This window comes from Eschrichtius robustus, chromosome 8, assembly GCF_028021215.1.
Source record: "Eschrichtius robustus isolate mEscRob2 chromosome 8, mEscRob2.pri, whole genome shotgun sequence".
Lineage (NCBI taxonomy): Eukaryota > Metazoa > Chordata > Mammalia > Artiodactyla > Eschrichtiidae > Eschrichtius > Eschrichtius robustus.
In genome coordinates this window covers 15524573-15541579 of record NC_090831.1, presented here as the reverse complement: position 1 = coordinate 15541579, position 17007 = coordinate 15524573, and the positions used below count along the sequence as shown (strand labels likewise).

The window sequence follows — 17007 nt, the reverse complement described above, 5'->3', positions numbered from 1 at the left end:
GAATTTGGTTAGCATAAACAATGATTCGGGTTGGTGTATACGTTATTAACCTCTGCGAAGTCCAGATGGTTAAAGGAGTTAAGGTAAAACAAGCCTGACATTTTTTTAAAGCATACTGTTGACAGGTATATTCAAATGCTACAAAGAGACGAAGGGCTACATCATGAATAATAAATAATTTAAAAATGACATTAGCCTTTTAACATAGATTATTTCAATAGTTTATTTTTGTTAATGATGGGGCATTTTCTCAGTAAATTCAAATAATTACTTTCATAATAGTGAATGCTAAGCTAGAGCTAGAAAAGTTAACATACAGCATTATCTTGAAATTTCAGGGGGAAAAAGTGGTTGATTGGAACTTCAGCTATCTTTCCGAACCAAACAATGTTGACATAAACACATTTGGAATAGAGAACTGTATCTGGCTCTTTCATATTTCAAATGTAAAAAGTCCTTTGATAGAGAGAATCCCATTTTTTCTGCATCTGTTTAGATGATATGACAATAGTAGAAGGCAACATTTGGAACGCAGAATGTAGCTAGTGAAAACCTAAGTGATGTTTAAAGAGATGAATTATTTTAAGAACAAATTAGCTTTTCCACATGAAAGAAAATCAATGATCAAATAAATTTAACATGATTACAGTGACTGAAGTAAAAATACCAAGTATAATATGACAGCTTTCAGTCCTTGTTTGGCACATATATTAATAAATTTTCAAACATCAAACAATACAACACCAATATGTACTAAAACCAACTGGCACAGTAAGATTCCTAACGCGTGGTTAACTATTAACATCATGAAAACCTAATTCCCAGATGAACTCTGTAACCACACACACCCTCTCTGTACTGTGCAAGCTGGGCCGACCACTGTCTTTTCAGGATTCCCCAGAATTCTAAGCATCTCAAAGGCAGTCCTGCTGAACCCCGCAACCCCTTACTGAATTCTGTGGATCTTCTGAACTGGCATCCAGTTAGGAGGCTATACATGCACACACTCATCACAATTTTGAAAAGAATGGAAGGCCTTCATACATGTCAGTTTTTAGTTTTATCCAATCATTAATTTTCTGCAGAGTTGTTTTTTCTTGACTTAATATTTTTGCAAGTTTTTTCATTTTTTCTTCATTTCTTTCTATGTACTTCAACCCCTCCAACTGCAGCTGATCCAGCTTTTCATTTCGACTTTCATCTAGAGGTATGTTTTCACAAATAACAGGATTAAATCTAAAATAGGTGTCAGGAGGTAAGAGACCATCAAGCATTACATGGACTTCTGTTAAAACAAACACAGGATAGGGTGAATTAAAAAATCGAGTTATTCTTCAATGATCTAATTTTACGTTATTTACAATTATCCAATTTTAGGCAAATTACAAAGCCTTGCTTATTTCCACACTCCAGCTAAATAACAGGAGTAAAGAATCCATAATACTGAATATAACTATGAAATGAAATTCATCTCCCAAAATACGCCATATAATTCTGATAAATTAGGACCCCTGCTCCAGGACTCTCTTCTCTGTTTTCAGTCATACTGTTAGCCACTGCTGAAATGCCTTTACAACCTTCCTTTTTTGTTTTTTCTTTTTTTATAATTAATTTTTATAGGAGTACATGTTTTTTAATTTCTTGAGATCATCTTCATTGAGGTATAATTTACATACAATAGGATTCGCCGATTTTAAGTGTCTGAATTGATGGGTTTTGGCAAACGTATACACTGTGTTACCACCGCAACAATCATGACATAGAACATTTTCTGTCATCCCAAAAGCTTCTTCGTGCCTTTTTATGGTTGGTCCCCCCTTACCCTTTGCCTTTTCTAGAATTTTTCATATAAACAGAATCATAAATATATATAGCGCTTCTGGGTCTGGTTAGCTTCTTTTACCCAGCAAAATGCTTTTGAAATACATGTTGCAGCATGGATCAATAGTTCCTTCCTTTATATTGCTGAGTAGTAATCCACTGTACGGATATAACACAATTTGTTCTCTCTGGTCTGGTTCTCTTCAGTTTTTAGCTATTAGAAATAATCCTAAATCATTTTGTAGATATATGGTTCCATTTCTCTTGGGTAAATACTCAGGGATGAAATTGCTCATTCATATGGTAAAAGTTTATTTATCTTATTAAGAACCAAAACACTGTTTTCCAAATGGTTGCACCATTCTGCACACCAACCACTAGGATATCTGAGTTCCCACTGTTCCACATCTTTGCCAAGACTTGGTACTGTTGGTCTTAATTTTAATCATTTTAGAGGATGTGTACTGGGATCTTGTGGTTTTAATTTTCTTTTCCCTAAGGACTAATAATGTTGAAAAGTCTTTCATGTACTTATTAGTCATCTGTACATCTTCCTCAGTGAAGCGTCTGTTCAAACATCTTGGCCATTTTTTTTCCCACTGAATTTTTGTTTTCATCTCTGTATATTCCTTATATTATACAATGTAAGCATTTTCTATATATCTTGCATCTGATTATACATTTGGTTCTGATGATGGATCAAACACATATTTTACTAATATTTTATTTCAGTCTATAGCTTGTCTTTTCATTTTATTAAAAGTGTCTTTTGAAGAACAAAATTATAACTTGATGAAGTCTAATTTATCTGTTTTTCCTTTTATGTCCATGTTTATTGTGTCCTATCAAAGACTCTTTACCTAACCCAAGGTCATTAAGATTTTCTCCAGGGTATTCTAAAGGATTTGCAGTTTTAACTCTCGTATTTAGGTCTGTGATCCATTTCAAGTTAGGTTCTGTGTATGATGTGAAGGGTCAAGGTTCAATTTTTAAAATACAGTTATCTAATTGTCCCAGTACTATTTGTTGAAAAGATTATCCTTTCCTCATTGAATTACCTTTGTCAAAAATCTTTTGAGCATACATGTCTGGATCAATTTCTGTACTATTAGGTACCACTGATATGCAAATACCACCCTTGCTTACTGTAGTTTTATAGTCTTGAAATCAGAGGGTCTAAGTCTTCCAATTTTGTTTTTTTTTTCAAAATTGTTTTGGTTATTCTAGGTCCTTCCCATATTCATATAAATTTTATAGTCATCTTGTTAATCTCTACCCCAGAAAAGTCCATTTTCATTTATATAGCAGTTGCAATGAAGTCCACAGATCAATTTGTGGTCTGCCACCATAACAATACCGAGATTTTCAATTCATGAGCACGGTATTGATATATCGATTTATTTAGGCCTTCTTTAATTTCTCTCCGTAGTGTTTTGTAGTTTCTACTGTTCAGGTCTTGCGTATAATTTGTTAAATAGTTTCTTAAGTATTTAATATTTTGATGCTATTATAAATAATATCTTTGTATATATTTAATTTCAATTTCTAATTGTTCATTGCTAGTATGCAGAAATACAATTGATTTTTATTGACCTTATACTCTTCAACTTTGTTAAACTCACTTATTAGTTCTAGAAGCTTTTTTATAGATTCCTTAGGATTGTCAGCATAGACAACTGCGTTGTCTATAAATATTTACTTTTCATTTCTAATCTATATGCCTTTTATTTCCTTTTATTGCCTTACTGCACTGAAAAGGACCTCCAGTACAACACTAGCTGGAAGTGATGAGAGACATCTTACTCTGCTCCTCATCTTAAGTACAAAGGATTCAGTCTTTCACCACTAAACATGATGCCACCTCTAGTTTTTTCATAGAGGTCCTTTATCAGACTGAGGAAGTTCCCTCCTGTTCCTAATCTGCTGAAAGTTTTTATCATGAATAGTTGATGAACTTTACTAAATGCCTTTTCTGCATCTATTGAGATTATCATAAAATTTTCCTTTTTTTTGTCTGTTCATACAGTGAAATTATATTGATTTTTTTGAATGCTAAGCCAAACCCATATTCCTGAGATGTATCCTATTGGATTATGCTGTATTCTCCTTTTTATATATTGCTGAATTCAATTTATTAGTATACTGTAAGGACTTTTGCATACATATTAATAGGGAATACTGATTGGTATTTTAATGTTTTTTAATAATGTTTTTGCCAGGTTTAGGTGTCAGGGTAATGCTGGCTTTAGGAAATGAGCTGGTAAGTATTTATTCTTCTTCTATTTTCTCCATGTTTTTGTACAGAATTGTTGTTAATCTTATCAGCTGTATTTTTCAATTCAGACATCACATTTTTCACTTCTACAGATTTGATTTGGGTCCTTTCTATATCATCCATTTCTCTCTTCATCATGTTCAAATCTTCCTCTATCTCACTAAACATGGAGTATACTTAGAATAGCTATTGTAACATCCTTTGTCTGCCAATTCTCTCATATGTTTCATATCTTGGTCTGCTCTCATTGATCGGATTTTCTCCTGGTTAAATGTATCTTTTCATGCTTCTTTGTATGCCTGATAATTTTTTAATTGCATGCCAAACATTGTGAATCTTATATTTTTGTGTGCTGGAATTTGTTGCATTCCTTTAAATATTGCTGGATTTTATTCTAACAGTGGATGCTGTTAACTGGAGCTCAATTTGCTCTTTTTGAGAATTTCTTTGAAGCTGTGTTAGGGTGGATCCAGAGACAATACCCTTCTGAGGACTCTACTGCATATCCCACATAGTACAAGGTCTTTCTAATCTAGGTGATGGAAATCTGAGCTGCCCGGTCCCGTGTGAGCACCAAGGGTTGTTCTATTTAATCCTTTCTGGGGTAATCTGCCTTGGGTAGTTTCCTCACATGCTTGTACACAACACAGATCACTACTCAAGGGGACTCCTCTGCATAGCTCTAGAGCACTCTCTCTATGAAGCTGCCTTCTCTGTAGTATTTTGCCCACAAATTCTAGTTTCCTTGGCCTCTTTGAATCCCCAACTCTGTTTTCTGAGAGCCTGGGACTATCCTGCTTGAGTTCCCCACTCCTCATGCTATCACCTAGAAACACTTCCAGGTAGCAAGTTGGGCAATCATGTGATTACTTCATTTATTTTCCTTCTCTCAGGGATCAGTGACCTATGCCACCTGTCATCTAATGTCTGAAAACCATTGCTCTGTACAGTTTTCTAATGATTTAATAAGGTAGGAGGAAATATATGGCTCCTATTATTCCATCATGGCCAGAAGTTGAAGTCTGAACCCTCTTTTAAAACGTCCAAACCCTATCTATCTTTTAAGACCCATATCAAGTCTAATTTGCTTCTTGTAAATTGCCTACAGCAATCTAGTTTAGTTTTCTCATAGGCTTAATCGTCTACATCTATTCACCATTTATTTGGCAATTGATAATATATTAGATTGAACCAAATGAAACTGCTGTTTCTATACATCGATAACCATCTAGTATCAGCAGTTACATATGTTTCACTCTTAATTCTTCATTAACTAGAGTGTAAGTGAATGAAGGCAGCATTTCATATTTCTTGGAAATTTCAAACGAGCCCATCACATGGTTTGCACAAGGTATACATGTAAGTATTATGAAACTGGGTGATCAAAGCTATTTTTTTCTAGGAAGACTGCTTATGGTAAGAATATTTTATTGATTTGACAACAAAATTTCAGAGAGTGAAAAATCCAGAATGTCACCTTTTCTTGGGTTATCATTTAATAGATAAACATCCTTAGTGGGGAGCTTAAGAGCCTCATGTAGGCTAATGACTCAAGTCAGTAACATGACAATATAGAAAGAATGAGATTCAGAAGCAAGGGGCTGTTAACTGGGAACAATTCCTTTTACAAATTTAATAAAAGATTTCACATAGGACTTAAAAATAATATAGTAAAATAAGGATATCTAGACCTCAAGGCCCAAAGTAGAAAGTCAACAAGTACTGACTGCCTACTATGTGCCAGGCACTGCAGTCAACATAGTTAACAGGATAAGTTCCTGCTTACATTCTGGTGGGATATAGAGATCATAAGCAATTAAACAAGCAAATATGTAATATATTGGGTTGGCCAAAAAGTTTGTTCGGGTTTTTCGTCCCGCCTTACTGGAAAACCCGAATAAACTTTTTGGCTAAACCAATACGTCCATAATGAAATAAATGTTCTAAAAAGGAAAAAAAAAAAGAAAGAAAGAAAGAAAGGAGGATAAGGGGTTAGAGTGAGTGAGATGGTGAGGGGTTTAGAAAGTGATCAGAAAAGGGCTCTCTGGGGAAGTGACACCTGAACAGAGACCTGAATGAAGTGAGGGTGGGAATCAAGCATGTATCTGGGGTAAGGCCTTACAAAGAGAAGACAGCAATTCCCTGAGGCAGGAGCCTTCTTAGCAAGTCTGAGAAACAGCAAGAGTTACAGTGTAGCTGGACACACTTTATACAGGAGCCACGTCTTGAGAGAGGGGGAAGACATGCATTCAAAGGCCAGGTCCTTCCAGGGCCTGGTGAATTTCAGTGAATGAGGCTTTTGGATTTTGTTCTAAGTGTGATGGGAAGCCTAGATGGTTTTGACCCGGGTAAAGATATAATTTAATTTACACTTTAAGAGGACCACTTGGGCCTTTATATGAAGACTAGATTATAGAGGCAGCCAGAGTGGAAGTAAGGACTTATTCCAGTTTGCCGCCACATTACTAAATAATCGAATTCCGTAAGTACTCTGATTCTCTCCCTGTTACCATGTGTTTACCTGAACCAACCTGACACCTTTCCTTTTCCCTGTTTCTTAAGAGTCTCCAACCAAGCCTTTGTGCTATTCCTGCTTCAGCGACTTCTCCAGCTGTAAGGAGGCCAAGGCAGCTCTAGCTCCCACACGGAGAAGTCACTACCACAGGGTTACTGGGAAGAAATGAGTGAGGAGAAGGAGAAACGGCAAACACCTGCTCCCACGTGCTTCCTAAGCCTACAACACAGACATAACAACACTCTTTGCCGTGAGCATCAGCATATTCTATCAAAAACTGAACTCTAGAAGTACGTTAAGGCAGCAAATAAACAGACGAACCTTCTGTGTCTGTAGCACTGTTGATAACATTAGACAGTTTGGTTTTCAGGCTCGTGTGTGTCGCGGTGTTTCTCACGTCACTCTCGTAACGTCCAGTGCCCAAGGATACTATGCACTCTAATGGGACGTCTGGCCAAAGACATTTACACTCGTGTATTGCTAACGCTGAAGGGTTATTCAGGAGCAAACCTCCATCCTGCAAAACATAAGTCAAGCAAATACAGGACAGAACTCTTCAAAGTGAAATTCTCTTTTACAAATATGAAAACAAATTATATTTTCAACAGTCTGAAACTTACTCACCGGGAAAGCTGAATTATGTAATAAACTGAACAAATTATTTAAAAACAAGAGATTCCTTTCAAGTGAATTTATTTTATATACTACAGCTGCAAAAGAAGTCATGTGAAAACTCACTGGCCTCACTGGCTTTACTAAACTTTCTTTCCTGTTACAAAATTCTCTGAACTTCTTCTTGGATTGCTCTGTATATTTTGCTCAAAACTACTGAAATGAACTGAATTAGTTTTTAAAGATTTTTATCCTTGTTTAGTGGTTAATATAGATTCTATATAAAATCTAACAAAAGAATTGTGGTTCTACCAAACAAACAAGACCAGTTCTTTCACAAGTCTAATATAACCAAATTAATTAATTGAAGTTGAAATTTTATTAACAATACAATTTCAAAGTATCAAATTCATTTACTGCAGATATAACCTAAACAAAGTAGGCAACCTTATATTTCTAAGCATTTATCAATGCTTCAAAATAAGCATTGATTTCGAAGACTCCACAAGGCAAGAAGGGTAAAACATGCTGATAGAGTGCTGTAAAAATGTAGTAGAATAAAAGTATGTAACCAAAGACAGATATCATATGATATTGCTTATACGTGGAATCGTAAAAAAAAAAAAAAAAAGATACAGATGAACTTATTTACAAAACAGAAACAGACCCACAGACATAGAAAACAAACTTATGGTTACCAAAGAGGAAAGGGGAGGGGGGAAGAACAAATTAGGAGGTTGGAATGAACATATACACACCACTATATATAAAATAGATAAACAACAAGAACGTACTGTATAGCACAGGGAACCGGTACTCAGTATTTTGTAATAACCTATATGGGAAAATCATCTGAAAAAGAATAGATTTACATAAAAATGTATAACTGAATCACTTTGCTGTATACCTGAAACTAACAAGACATTGTAAATCAACTGTACTTCAATTAAAAAAAATTTCAAAAATAAGTATATTAACTAGTCTCACCTTCCTGGGATAAACCTCACTTGGTATTAGTATATCCATTCAATTTTGAAAAGCTATGAACTGTTAGAAATTATTCCTTCTAATAAGCCCAAATTTCCCTCCCTGTAACCTATACCTATTAATTCTAGATTTGTATTTTGAAGCTACACAAAATTCAACATCTTGTAATCCTACGGTCTGGCCATTCATGAATTACTTGCAGTTTTCAGGAGTCGTCACATTCTCTTGCCTTCAGGGCTCTGCACATGCTGTTAACTCAAAATGCTCCTTCCCCAACCCCCTTCTTTGCTCAGCTCCCACTTATTCTTCAAAACATGGTCCAAGAGTCATTATTCCGGCAAGAACCTAACTGAAATAATCCTAACATACTTAGTAGAAAACAATCCATTTCTACCGGAAGACAAGACAATGCTGAATTCTGTACCAGTACATTAAAAAAAGAATTTTGAAAAAACATGCTTTCCGCAAGAACGGGAAGAGAAATACAACCTTAAATTGTCATGCAGTAATGCAGTACATATTTTAAATGAAGGCACCTTTATTACAGTAATTGAAAGATTTTTGGGCAAAGATATATAATGAATTAAATTTTTTTTCTTGTGGAACACTTATTCTATCAAAATTCTTTAGCAATCTAGGATCTTTGCCAAGTGAACCGTTTTGCATAGCAGAATCCAACCCAATCTCTACCTTTCCGAGTTGCCAATCTCCACTGTTCTCTAACTACACCCCTTCAAAAGAATGCGTCTTATGTTTCCACATCTGTGATTTTCATGAGAAGAGACTACCTTTTAAAAGACATCTCCTGTCGACAGAGGCACATTTACTCATAGGCCCACCATATTTCAGGTCTTGGGCTCTTTTCATAAATGTCCCGTTGTGGCTGAGCTGTGCTTAAGTCAGGATTGTCTCTGAAACCTAAAGACTGAAGAAAGCCTGTTTGTGAATGGCCCCAGGACTGGGACAGAAAAAAGAAGGGAGGGCTGCATTCACCTTGCTTGCCACCTGACTGGCAGCAGGTGCCCTAAGCACAGTGAAGCCTCTCTCCCTTATCTAGGCTCAGGAAGAGGGAAATTTGCGCCAGAAACACAATGAGGAAACAGCAGCACACATGCTAGCATTACACTTGTCTTTATCATGGATTCAACAGACTTAATTTCCAGTGTACAACTTCGTGATATAGTTAAACGCTATTGTTATATAGTAAAATCATTCCTAAACTCAAAGTAGCATGGCAGAGAATATACGCAAAAGGTCAGAATCCTACACTAAACATATCAAAACACAAGTTAAGACTGTGAGAAGTTAAGCCTTCTCTGATACCAAGTAGATTGCTTTCATTCATTCATTCATTAAAAGCTTAGATGCCCATCCTCTACGCCAGGCCAAAAAGCATGCAGTGACTATAGTTTTGGGGACCACTATATTTGTGTGTGCCGAGATTGACAGCAGATGAACTGAGACTGTATCTCCTGGAACCGATCACCCACTTGCCTCAAAGAACAAGCAGGAACTAAATGCACATGTCATTTGAAACTCCACATGCCTTGTTACTGTAATGGCATTTAATTCTCTGAGCTTCCTGGCCACTGACACAGTCCAATTCTCCTCCCCCGCATCCTAAACCCTCCACTGTGCTCTACGGAATTGTTAGCACTCCCAACGTAATCTCACCTACTTCTGAAAGTGCTCTTTTCTTCTTTGACTGAGCAGAAATGTGGCTCTTCCCTGACATCATTTCCCGGGAGGTGCTGTTTCTTTCATATCTCAGTGGCTAGGAGGAGGGATGATGTCTTACCTGTTTTAGCCTCCCTTCCAGACCATTATTAGTCCTAATCCACTTGGGAAATTCATGCTCTTTAAAGGCTCTGCTGTTCAGCCAAGCCACCACTTCCTCGTCACTGTTGTCACCTAGCAACCTCCCCAGTCAACTAATTAAGTCAGCACCTGGCTCACAGACTTTCTATCTATCCCATGTAGAAAGGGGTGGAAATTCTTTTTACTACCCCATGTGACTTCACATCTTTATAACACCTTGGACTCTCAGTTCTCAATCTTACCTTCAAAAAATATTCTTTTATCTACTCTCCAAGATCACACATTAGCTCTTGTTATCAAAATAAATGGAATCATGCAGTATGTGGTTCTGGGGTCTGGGTTCTTTCACCTTGAATAATGCTTCTGAGATCCATGTCATTGTACATGTCAGTAATTAATTCCTTTTTACTGCTGAGGAATATTTCATTATTCGGATATATCACAGTTTGTTTATCCACTCAGCAGTTGAAAGGAACTATTTTTAAATTTAGCTAGCTATATATCTGTTGAAAGTCATGAATTGGCTAGGCATTTGTATTATTCAACTGCAAAAATCTACTTGGACTCATTAAATGTGGATAGTAATAAGTTATTTCCTAAAGGCTTTCCCAAGTACAAATTTTAATTTAACCCTTTCACCTATTTCCTTTGTTCTCAATTAATATGAATGATACCCACCCCATATTTCATTTCTAATTTAGCAAAAAAGTTATTTCTTTTATTAAATTACTTTTATCTTAAATTCTATAGTTATACTCTGTGTAACTTCTAATCATCTGGGTATTTTATTTTATATTATTTTATTTATTTATTTTTAACATCTTCATTGGAGTATAACTGCTTTACAATGGTGTGTTAGTTTCTGCTTTATAACAAAGTGAATCAGCTATACATATACATGTATCCCCATATCTCTTCCCTCTTGCGTCTCCCTCCCACCCTCCCTATCCCACCCCTCTAGGTGGTCACAAAGCACTGAGCTGATCTCCCTGTGCTATGCAGCTGCTTCCCACTAGCTATCTATTTTACGTTTGGTAGTGTATATATGTCCATGCCACTCTCTCACTTCGTCAAGCTTACCCTACCCCCTCCCCATGTCCCCAAGTCCATTCTCTACGTCTGCGTCATTATTCCTGTCCTGCCCCTAGATTCTTCATAACCCTTTTTTTTTTTTTTTTTAGATTCCATATATATGTATGTGTTAGCATACAGTATTTGTTTTTCTCTTATCTGGGTATTTTAGATGAAACACTTCTTCATTATTATAAAAGCTATAAAGAAGGATTAGAGAACACAAAAAGGGGAGAAAAGAAGGGACAAACAAGGTTTACCAAGAATTGATAATAGTAAAATTAATCCCACATCAAAAGTTGCCAAGTTTTGAATAGTTTTAATAGCCATGCTTCAAATTAAATTCCTGTTCTTCAAACTTTACTTGCTTTCCATCAAAAAAAGTGCAGAAGTTAACATTTTTGGTACTCACTTTAGTCCAGTGGTGAGGCGCACCATTCCTTAAGCTCTGTTTACAGTTAGCCTACTCTTGTCAGACGCCTCTGCTATCAGCAAGTCCTTAGGCTAATGTTATGTCTATGGGATCTCCTGAAGCCTTTCCATTCATTACAGTATTCATACTCACAGTTAGTTACTTGGTGTTTGTCAGCCACTGCTCATGCTAGGTGCTGAGGTAAAACAGACTTGAAAAATAAACTTATTAAATAAATTGCTACTTATCTTTTAGAAGTACACACATGATTGTGTTTTAACTGCAGTACATCATGCATGTACTTAATAGCCTAATATTTAGATACTTTTTATTGCTTTTAATGTATATTTAATCATTTCAAATCATAAATCAGAATTTATACCAGAAAATAACCACTGGGCAACACGAATGCCTCTTGATCATCTCATCTTATTTTTTAGGGTTTAATATTTTTATTTTATTTTGTTTTTTAAGAAACTTTTTTTTTTGGCCGCGCTGTGCAGCTTGCAGGATCTCAGTTCCCCAACCAGGGACTGAACCTGGGCCACGGCAATGAAAGCGCCAAATCTTAACCACTAAACCACCAGGGAACTCCCTATAGGGTTTTTAAAAAATTTGTTCTTTATTATGATAAAATATATATAATATAAAATTGGTCCTTTTAACCTTTTTTAAGGTTACAAGTCAGTGGCATTAATAACATTCAGAATGTTTTACAATTATCACCACTATCTATTTCCAAAACGTTTTTATCACCACAAACAGAATCTGCAACCATTAAGCAATGACTCCCCATCCTCCCCTCCCCATCCTATTTCTATCCTAATCAACTATTCATTGTTTATACATAAACTCAGAAGACTTCTTATTATTGAATTTATCATCTCATTCTGTAACTCTGTTTATATTCTCCTGGTTTGAGCTATTTGAGGGCAGGATCCAGGAAACACAAACAATATGCTAGCAATTATTAAAAACCTTTATATTTTTTATGGCTAACATAGGGCCTGGCACTGAGTAAGCACTCACTACATTTTTGTCCAGTTATAATGAAAATTATTAGTTGTGGCCTGGCACAGGCATAATTTAGCACAGAAAATGCTGGGCAGGCTCTTTCTGCTAAAAACACTCTTTATCTGGAAAGTTTATATGAAATATCATAATTCATTTTATGTTAATGTATGCTGAGTTCTGAACCTAACCTTTTAAAATATAAATAAAGCCTAAAAGAAATAATATATTAGAATCTGCCATCAAAACCTTCAGCGCAAGCTAATTTATCAGGATCTTTCTCCAAAGACAGTGAATAAATGATCTAATTTTGGAGGTGGAGATGGAAAAAGATAAGAGAGAAGGGATATGCATATGACCAAACCCATCAGATTGTATATATCAAATATGTGTAGTTTTTTATCAATTTTACTTCAATAAAGCTGTTAAAAACAGAGAAGGGATAATGTTGTGTAAAAAGTATTATTTGATAAATATGATGCTACTTGGATAGGGGTAGAGAAATAATACATTGGAAGCCACTCAAAAAGAATTCTTCCTACTTTATAATTTCCTAGGACATCTAATAAGCCTTGTAATACTGTAATAACATTCTTCTCTTTACAAAGACAAATGAAATCTACCCATCTACTGACTCATACCTCTTAATTACTTATAGCAGTGCTTTCAATAACTGTTCAAATAGAATATAAATGTATAATTTATACTTTACCTGATAAATGTGTAATTTATACTTTACCTGAAAAAGGATATGAACTTACATTAAAACATATGCCAGACATGACAGTTAAAAAGGATTTTAAAAATGAGACTGGAAATACTGAATACAATTATTCTAAGAACTAAGGATAAAAGGATTGTAATAAGTAGTGTATTTTAGTTTTAAAATTCTTGGCAACTTTTGAAGGGTTGGAAAGGAACTTTGCTTGAATGTTTTCTTTGTTTAAGCAATTAAGATCACTCACATCTTAGAATACTCTAATCAACCTTTCATGGTGTCTTTAGAGGAGAAAAATATCCCATTTCTTCCTCAAGTATCCTGAAAAGGATATGCAATAAGAAAAATATTTGCTTAAATAAGCTTTGCTTAGACTCCAGCTTCCATCTGAATATTCTTAAGTTAGATGTGCCAGTCTTTTTGGAATCAAGTCACTGATTTACATGAACGTATATTCTCTGTATATGTGGTAACATGCATTATTTTTTAATTTTTTACTTATTTTATTTTTATTTATTTTTTTTTAACTTTTGGCTGTACCACACAGCACGTGGGATCTTAGTTCCCTGACCAGGGATCGAACCTGCACCCGCTGCAGTAGAAGCATGGAGGCTTAACCACTGGATCACCAGGGGAGTCCACACTTTTTAATTTTTTTAAATGGAAGTATAGTTGATTTACAATATCATGTTAGTTTCAGGGATACAGTACAGCCATTCAGTTTTTTATATATATATATTCTTCTTCAGATTCTCTTCCCTTATAGGTTATTACAAAATACTGAGTATATTTCCGTGTGTAGTTATATGCTTTAAATAAAATTTATGTAAGTTACTTTAATCTGTAGATCAGCCTAAGTTCAAAGATTATAGTCATCAAAATAAAAATTGCTATGCATGGAAAGGAATATCATTAGCCTATCTGAAATGGAAAAAGAACCACTGAATTACTCTGGTTTGTTATTTGTATTCTACAGGACTGAATTAAACCTTAGAACTACTTCCTCTTAGATAAAGAATAAAGAGCAAATGAGATAACTTCTTTTGGAGTCTGGGAACATATGGTCCTGAAATGCAGTAACTTAATTGAGACTTTCACTAGTATCTGGCGTAACTGCAATTTTGTAGCATGACAACCATCTTAAAGTTGTAAGTTACAAACCTTAACTATTATATTTCCAAATACATTGTTATTTCTCCATTTATGACATGGTGAAAATACTATGGAATATGGAGAAATTGTTCTTACAAACAGCAAGATACATATTAAAATAAAATTTTAATTTTGACCAATAAGTCCTGAAATCCATGTCAGAAAGAAACTCTACAGCTAGCACTTTCTGCCCTGAGGGGGTGGGATAAAGCAGAGAAAGGCAAGAAGGGGAAGTGCCTTACATAACTCTGCAATGACTGATCTGACCAAGTGGGAAATAGTCTGCACTGACTCCAAAGATGAAAGGAACCCATTTTCATCTCCTAACTACAAAGATTATGACATTACTTCTGGTAAGACAGAAAGAAAATGGGATAGCTGAAAATGGGATAACATTTAAAAATATATCTAAGCTGTTACATAAAATTATAGGAGAAAATAAAATTGATAACCACGTTTTAGTTATTATAACACTGACACATGTAAATTAAAACTATATAGTTGATATGTAGTTTATATAGCAGATCTGTGAGCTTTTGAACATCTAAAAATCCTTGTCAAAATATGTTTTCTTCTCAACATATATCTGAATACCAAGTGAATACCAGTGAGTGGAGAGGAGAGTTAAGGTTACTGACTCCATCAAAGGAGACTACAGTGGGATAGCATATAAAAAATTAAGCATATGTTAAAAACATATATTTTGGAAGTATCAGCTCAAAAGCTCTGTTGACTGTTATGATTTAGTGTAAGTTATGAGTTCAGATTTCCAAAAATAGTGGAAAAACTTGACAGGGAAAAAATTTATGATAAATAAATGAGTCTATGTCACAGAAAAAGTATACATCATTCAACATCATAGAAATAATGTTCAACTTAACAGATCATTTAGCCATAAATTTTAAAATAGTGTAATCATAGATAGCATCCTAACTCTGTCACTTAACAGCTGCAACCCTAGTCCAGTTACTTAGCTTTTCTTAAGACTCCAATTTCTCATTTGTAAAATGGAAATCACTCTATCTGCCTCATAAGCAGTGAGGATTATATGAGGAAATGCACACAAAGGACTACATAGGTGTCTGGCACCTAGCTAACCTAATGAGTGTTTACTATTATTATTTTATTACATCATCTCCTTCCAACTACGTCCACCAGAACTGTCAAACAGACTGCATTCTGCATTTTCAGGGACTGTGTTTCACTTTTAATTTTTATTACATTTGGAAAGCCGAGCATACATACTACTTCATTTTCCTATCAAACTGAAATGATCATAACTGGCCATGCATCACATTACAGAAGATACAAACAAATCTTTCCTAAAATATGCTCTCAAGCCAGAAGGCTTGTTAATTTAAGAAAAACAAACAAGAAGTAAAACTATCTTGTACTGCATGCACATCTTTTGCCACATGGAGACACGAGGAAAGTCTCCTTGGTTGATCCCTCTGTAAGTTCAGTTGACATTTAATAAGCGCTGATTCGTTTTAATTATGTGAAGTTTTAGAAGATAAACCACATTAGTCAACTTACCTGATGAAGATCATTTCCCAACACATACTCTGCAAAGTAGCCGGGAGCAGCAGATGAGGCTCTGATGGCCTGCCACATTTTATACTGACAGCCTCCCAAATAGTGAGAGTTGACTCCAGGAAAATGTCCATAGTTTCTGAACACAAAGGCTTTTGGCGTTATCCCTCTGTTCACTATGGTACTTACTGCAGCTACCTAGTCAATTAAAAAGTGAACAATACGCATTGTAAGCAGCAATATTTGGGAACTGTAAAAATTAAATATTATTTAGTAGTATGAACAAACAATCTACAACTCCACCCATCAAGATAAATGCATAACATAACTATAATACTAATCAAAGGAAGCAGATCCTTTTAAATAGGTATTTCTTTACAGGAAAATAGATACAAGGGCTGAGACAATTTTGAGAAATGCATTATAAGAGAACAATAATAAAAGATACTTTTTGACTACATAATTTGATTAGTTATTTAAAAAGACATTCAAGAAAGCATAAATTTGCAGACCTTTATATAATAATTGATACTGCAGTAGTAGCAATGAAGAAAAACTACTTAAAGATGAATAAATACACTATTTTCATATCATTTATTAATTAGTCATTGTTTCTGTGCTCTTTGAAAGCATTATGACTTTAGTAACTGAAACTCTGACACTAAACAAACTCTCAAGGCTTTCTGATTGTAGTTAATAACTGGTAGCTGGACAATTTTTTAATTGAAAAACTGATGTTTATCACCCAGGGTCACAGATTTTCTCAGTGTCAGTTGAATTTATGTAAAATGTGATGTATCCTAATGATCTGCAATATAAACTTAAGAGGCTGAAAGGTAATGGTGAGGGCTAAATTGTTAGGGCTCCATGCCAAGCCCTGCCAGGGGCCTGTGTGCTTTGCTATTTTATAAACCAATCGTCACATTCCAAGTTCGTGTGAGTGACCCAAGTGTGTCTCTAGGCCACTGTGGATAAGAGCTGGCCATACACTAAAATCCAGAGGGTCATTCCATTAATTGGTATACAGGCAAGCTCGATTAAGAAACGTGTCGATGGCTGCCTCATTTATCAAGAGTGAATTA

At 35.1% G+C, this 17007-nt stretch overlaps 1 protein-coding gene across 4 annotated transcripts in view; it reads right to left on the bottom strand.

The window, feature by feature from the left end:
- Nucleotides 1-205: 205 nt before the first annotated feature.
- Nucleotides 206-17007, bottom strand: part of PNPLA8 (patatin like phospholipase domain containing 8) — a 139928-nt gene continuing 123126 nt past the window's right edge. For all 4 annotated transcript variants that reach the window (XM_068550362.1, XM_068550364.1, XM_068550363.1 and 1 more), the window contains exons 8-10: nucleotides 15929-16123; nucleotides 6933-7128; nucleotides 206-1285 (exon numbers count right to left, since the gene is read on the bottom strand). In XM_068550362.1, the coding sequence (XP_068406463.1) occupies nucleotides 1011-1285; nucleotides 6933-7128; nucleotides 15929-16123 (666 nt within the window). In that variant the 3' untranslated portion in view covers nucleotides 206-1010. The remainder of the gene's footprint in view (nucleotides 1286-6932; nucleotides 7129-15928; nucleotides 16124-17007) is intronic.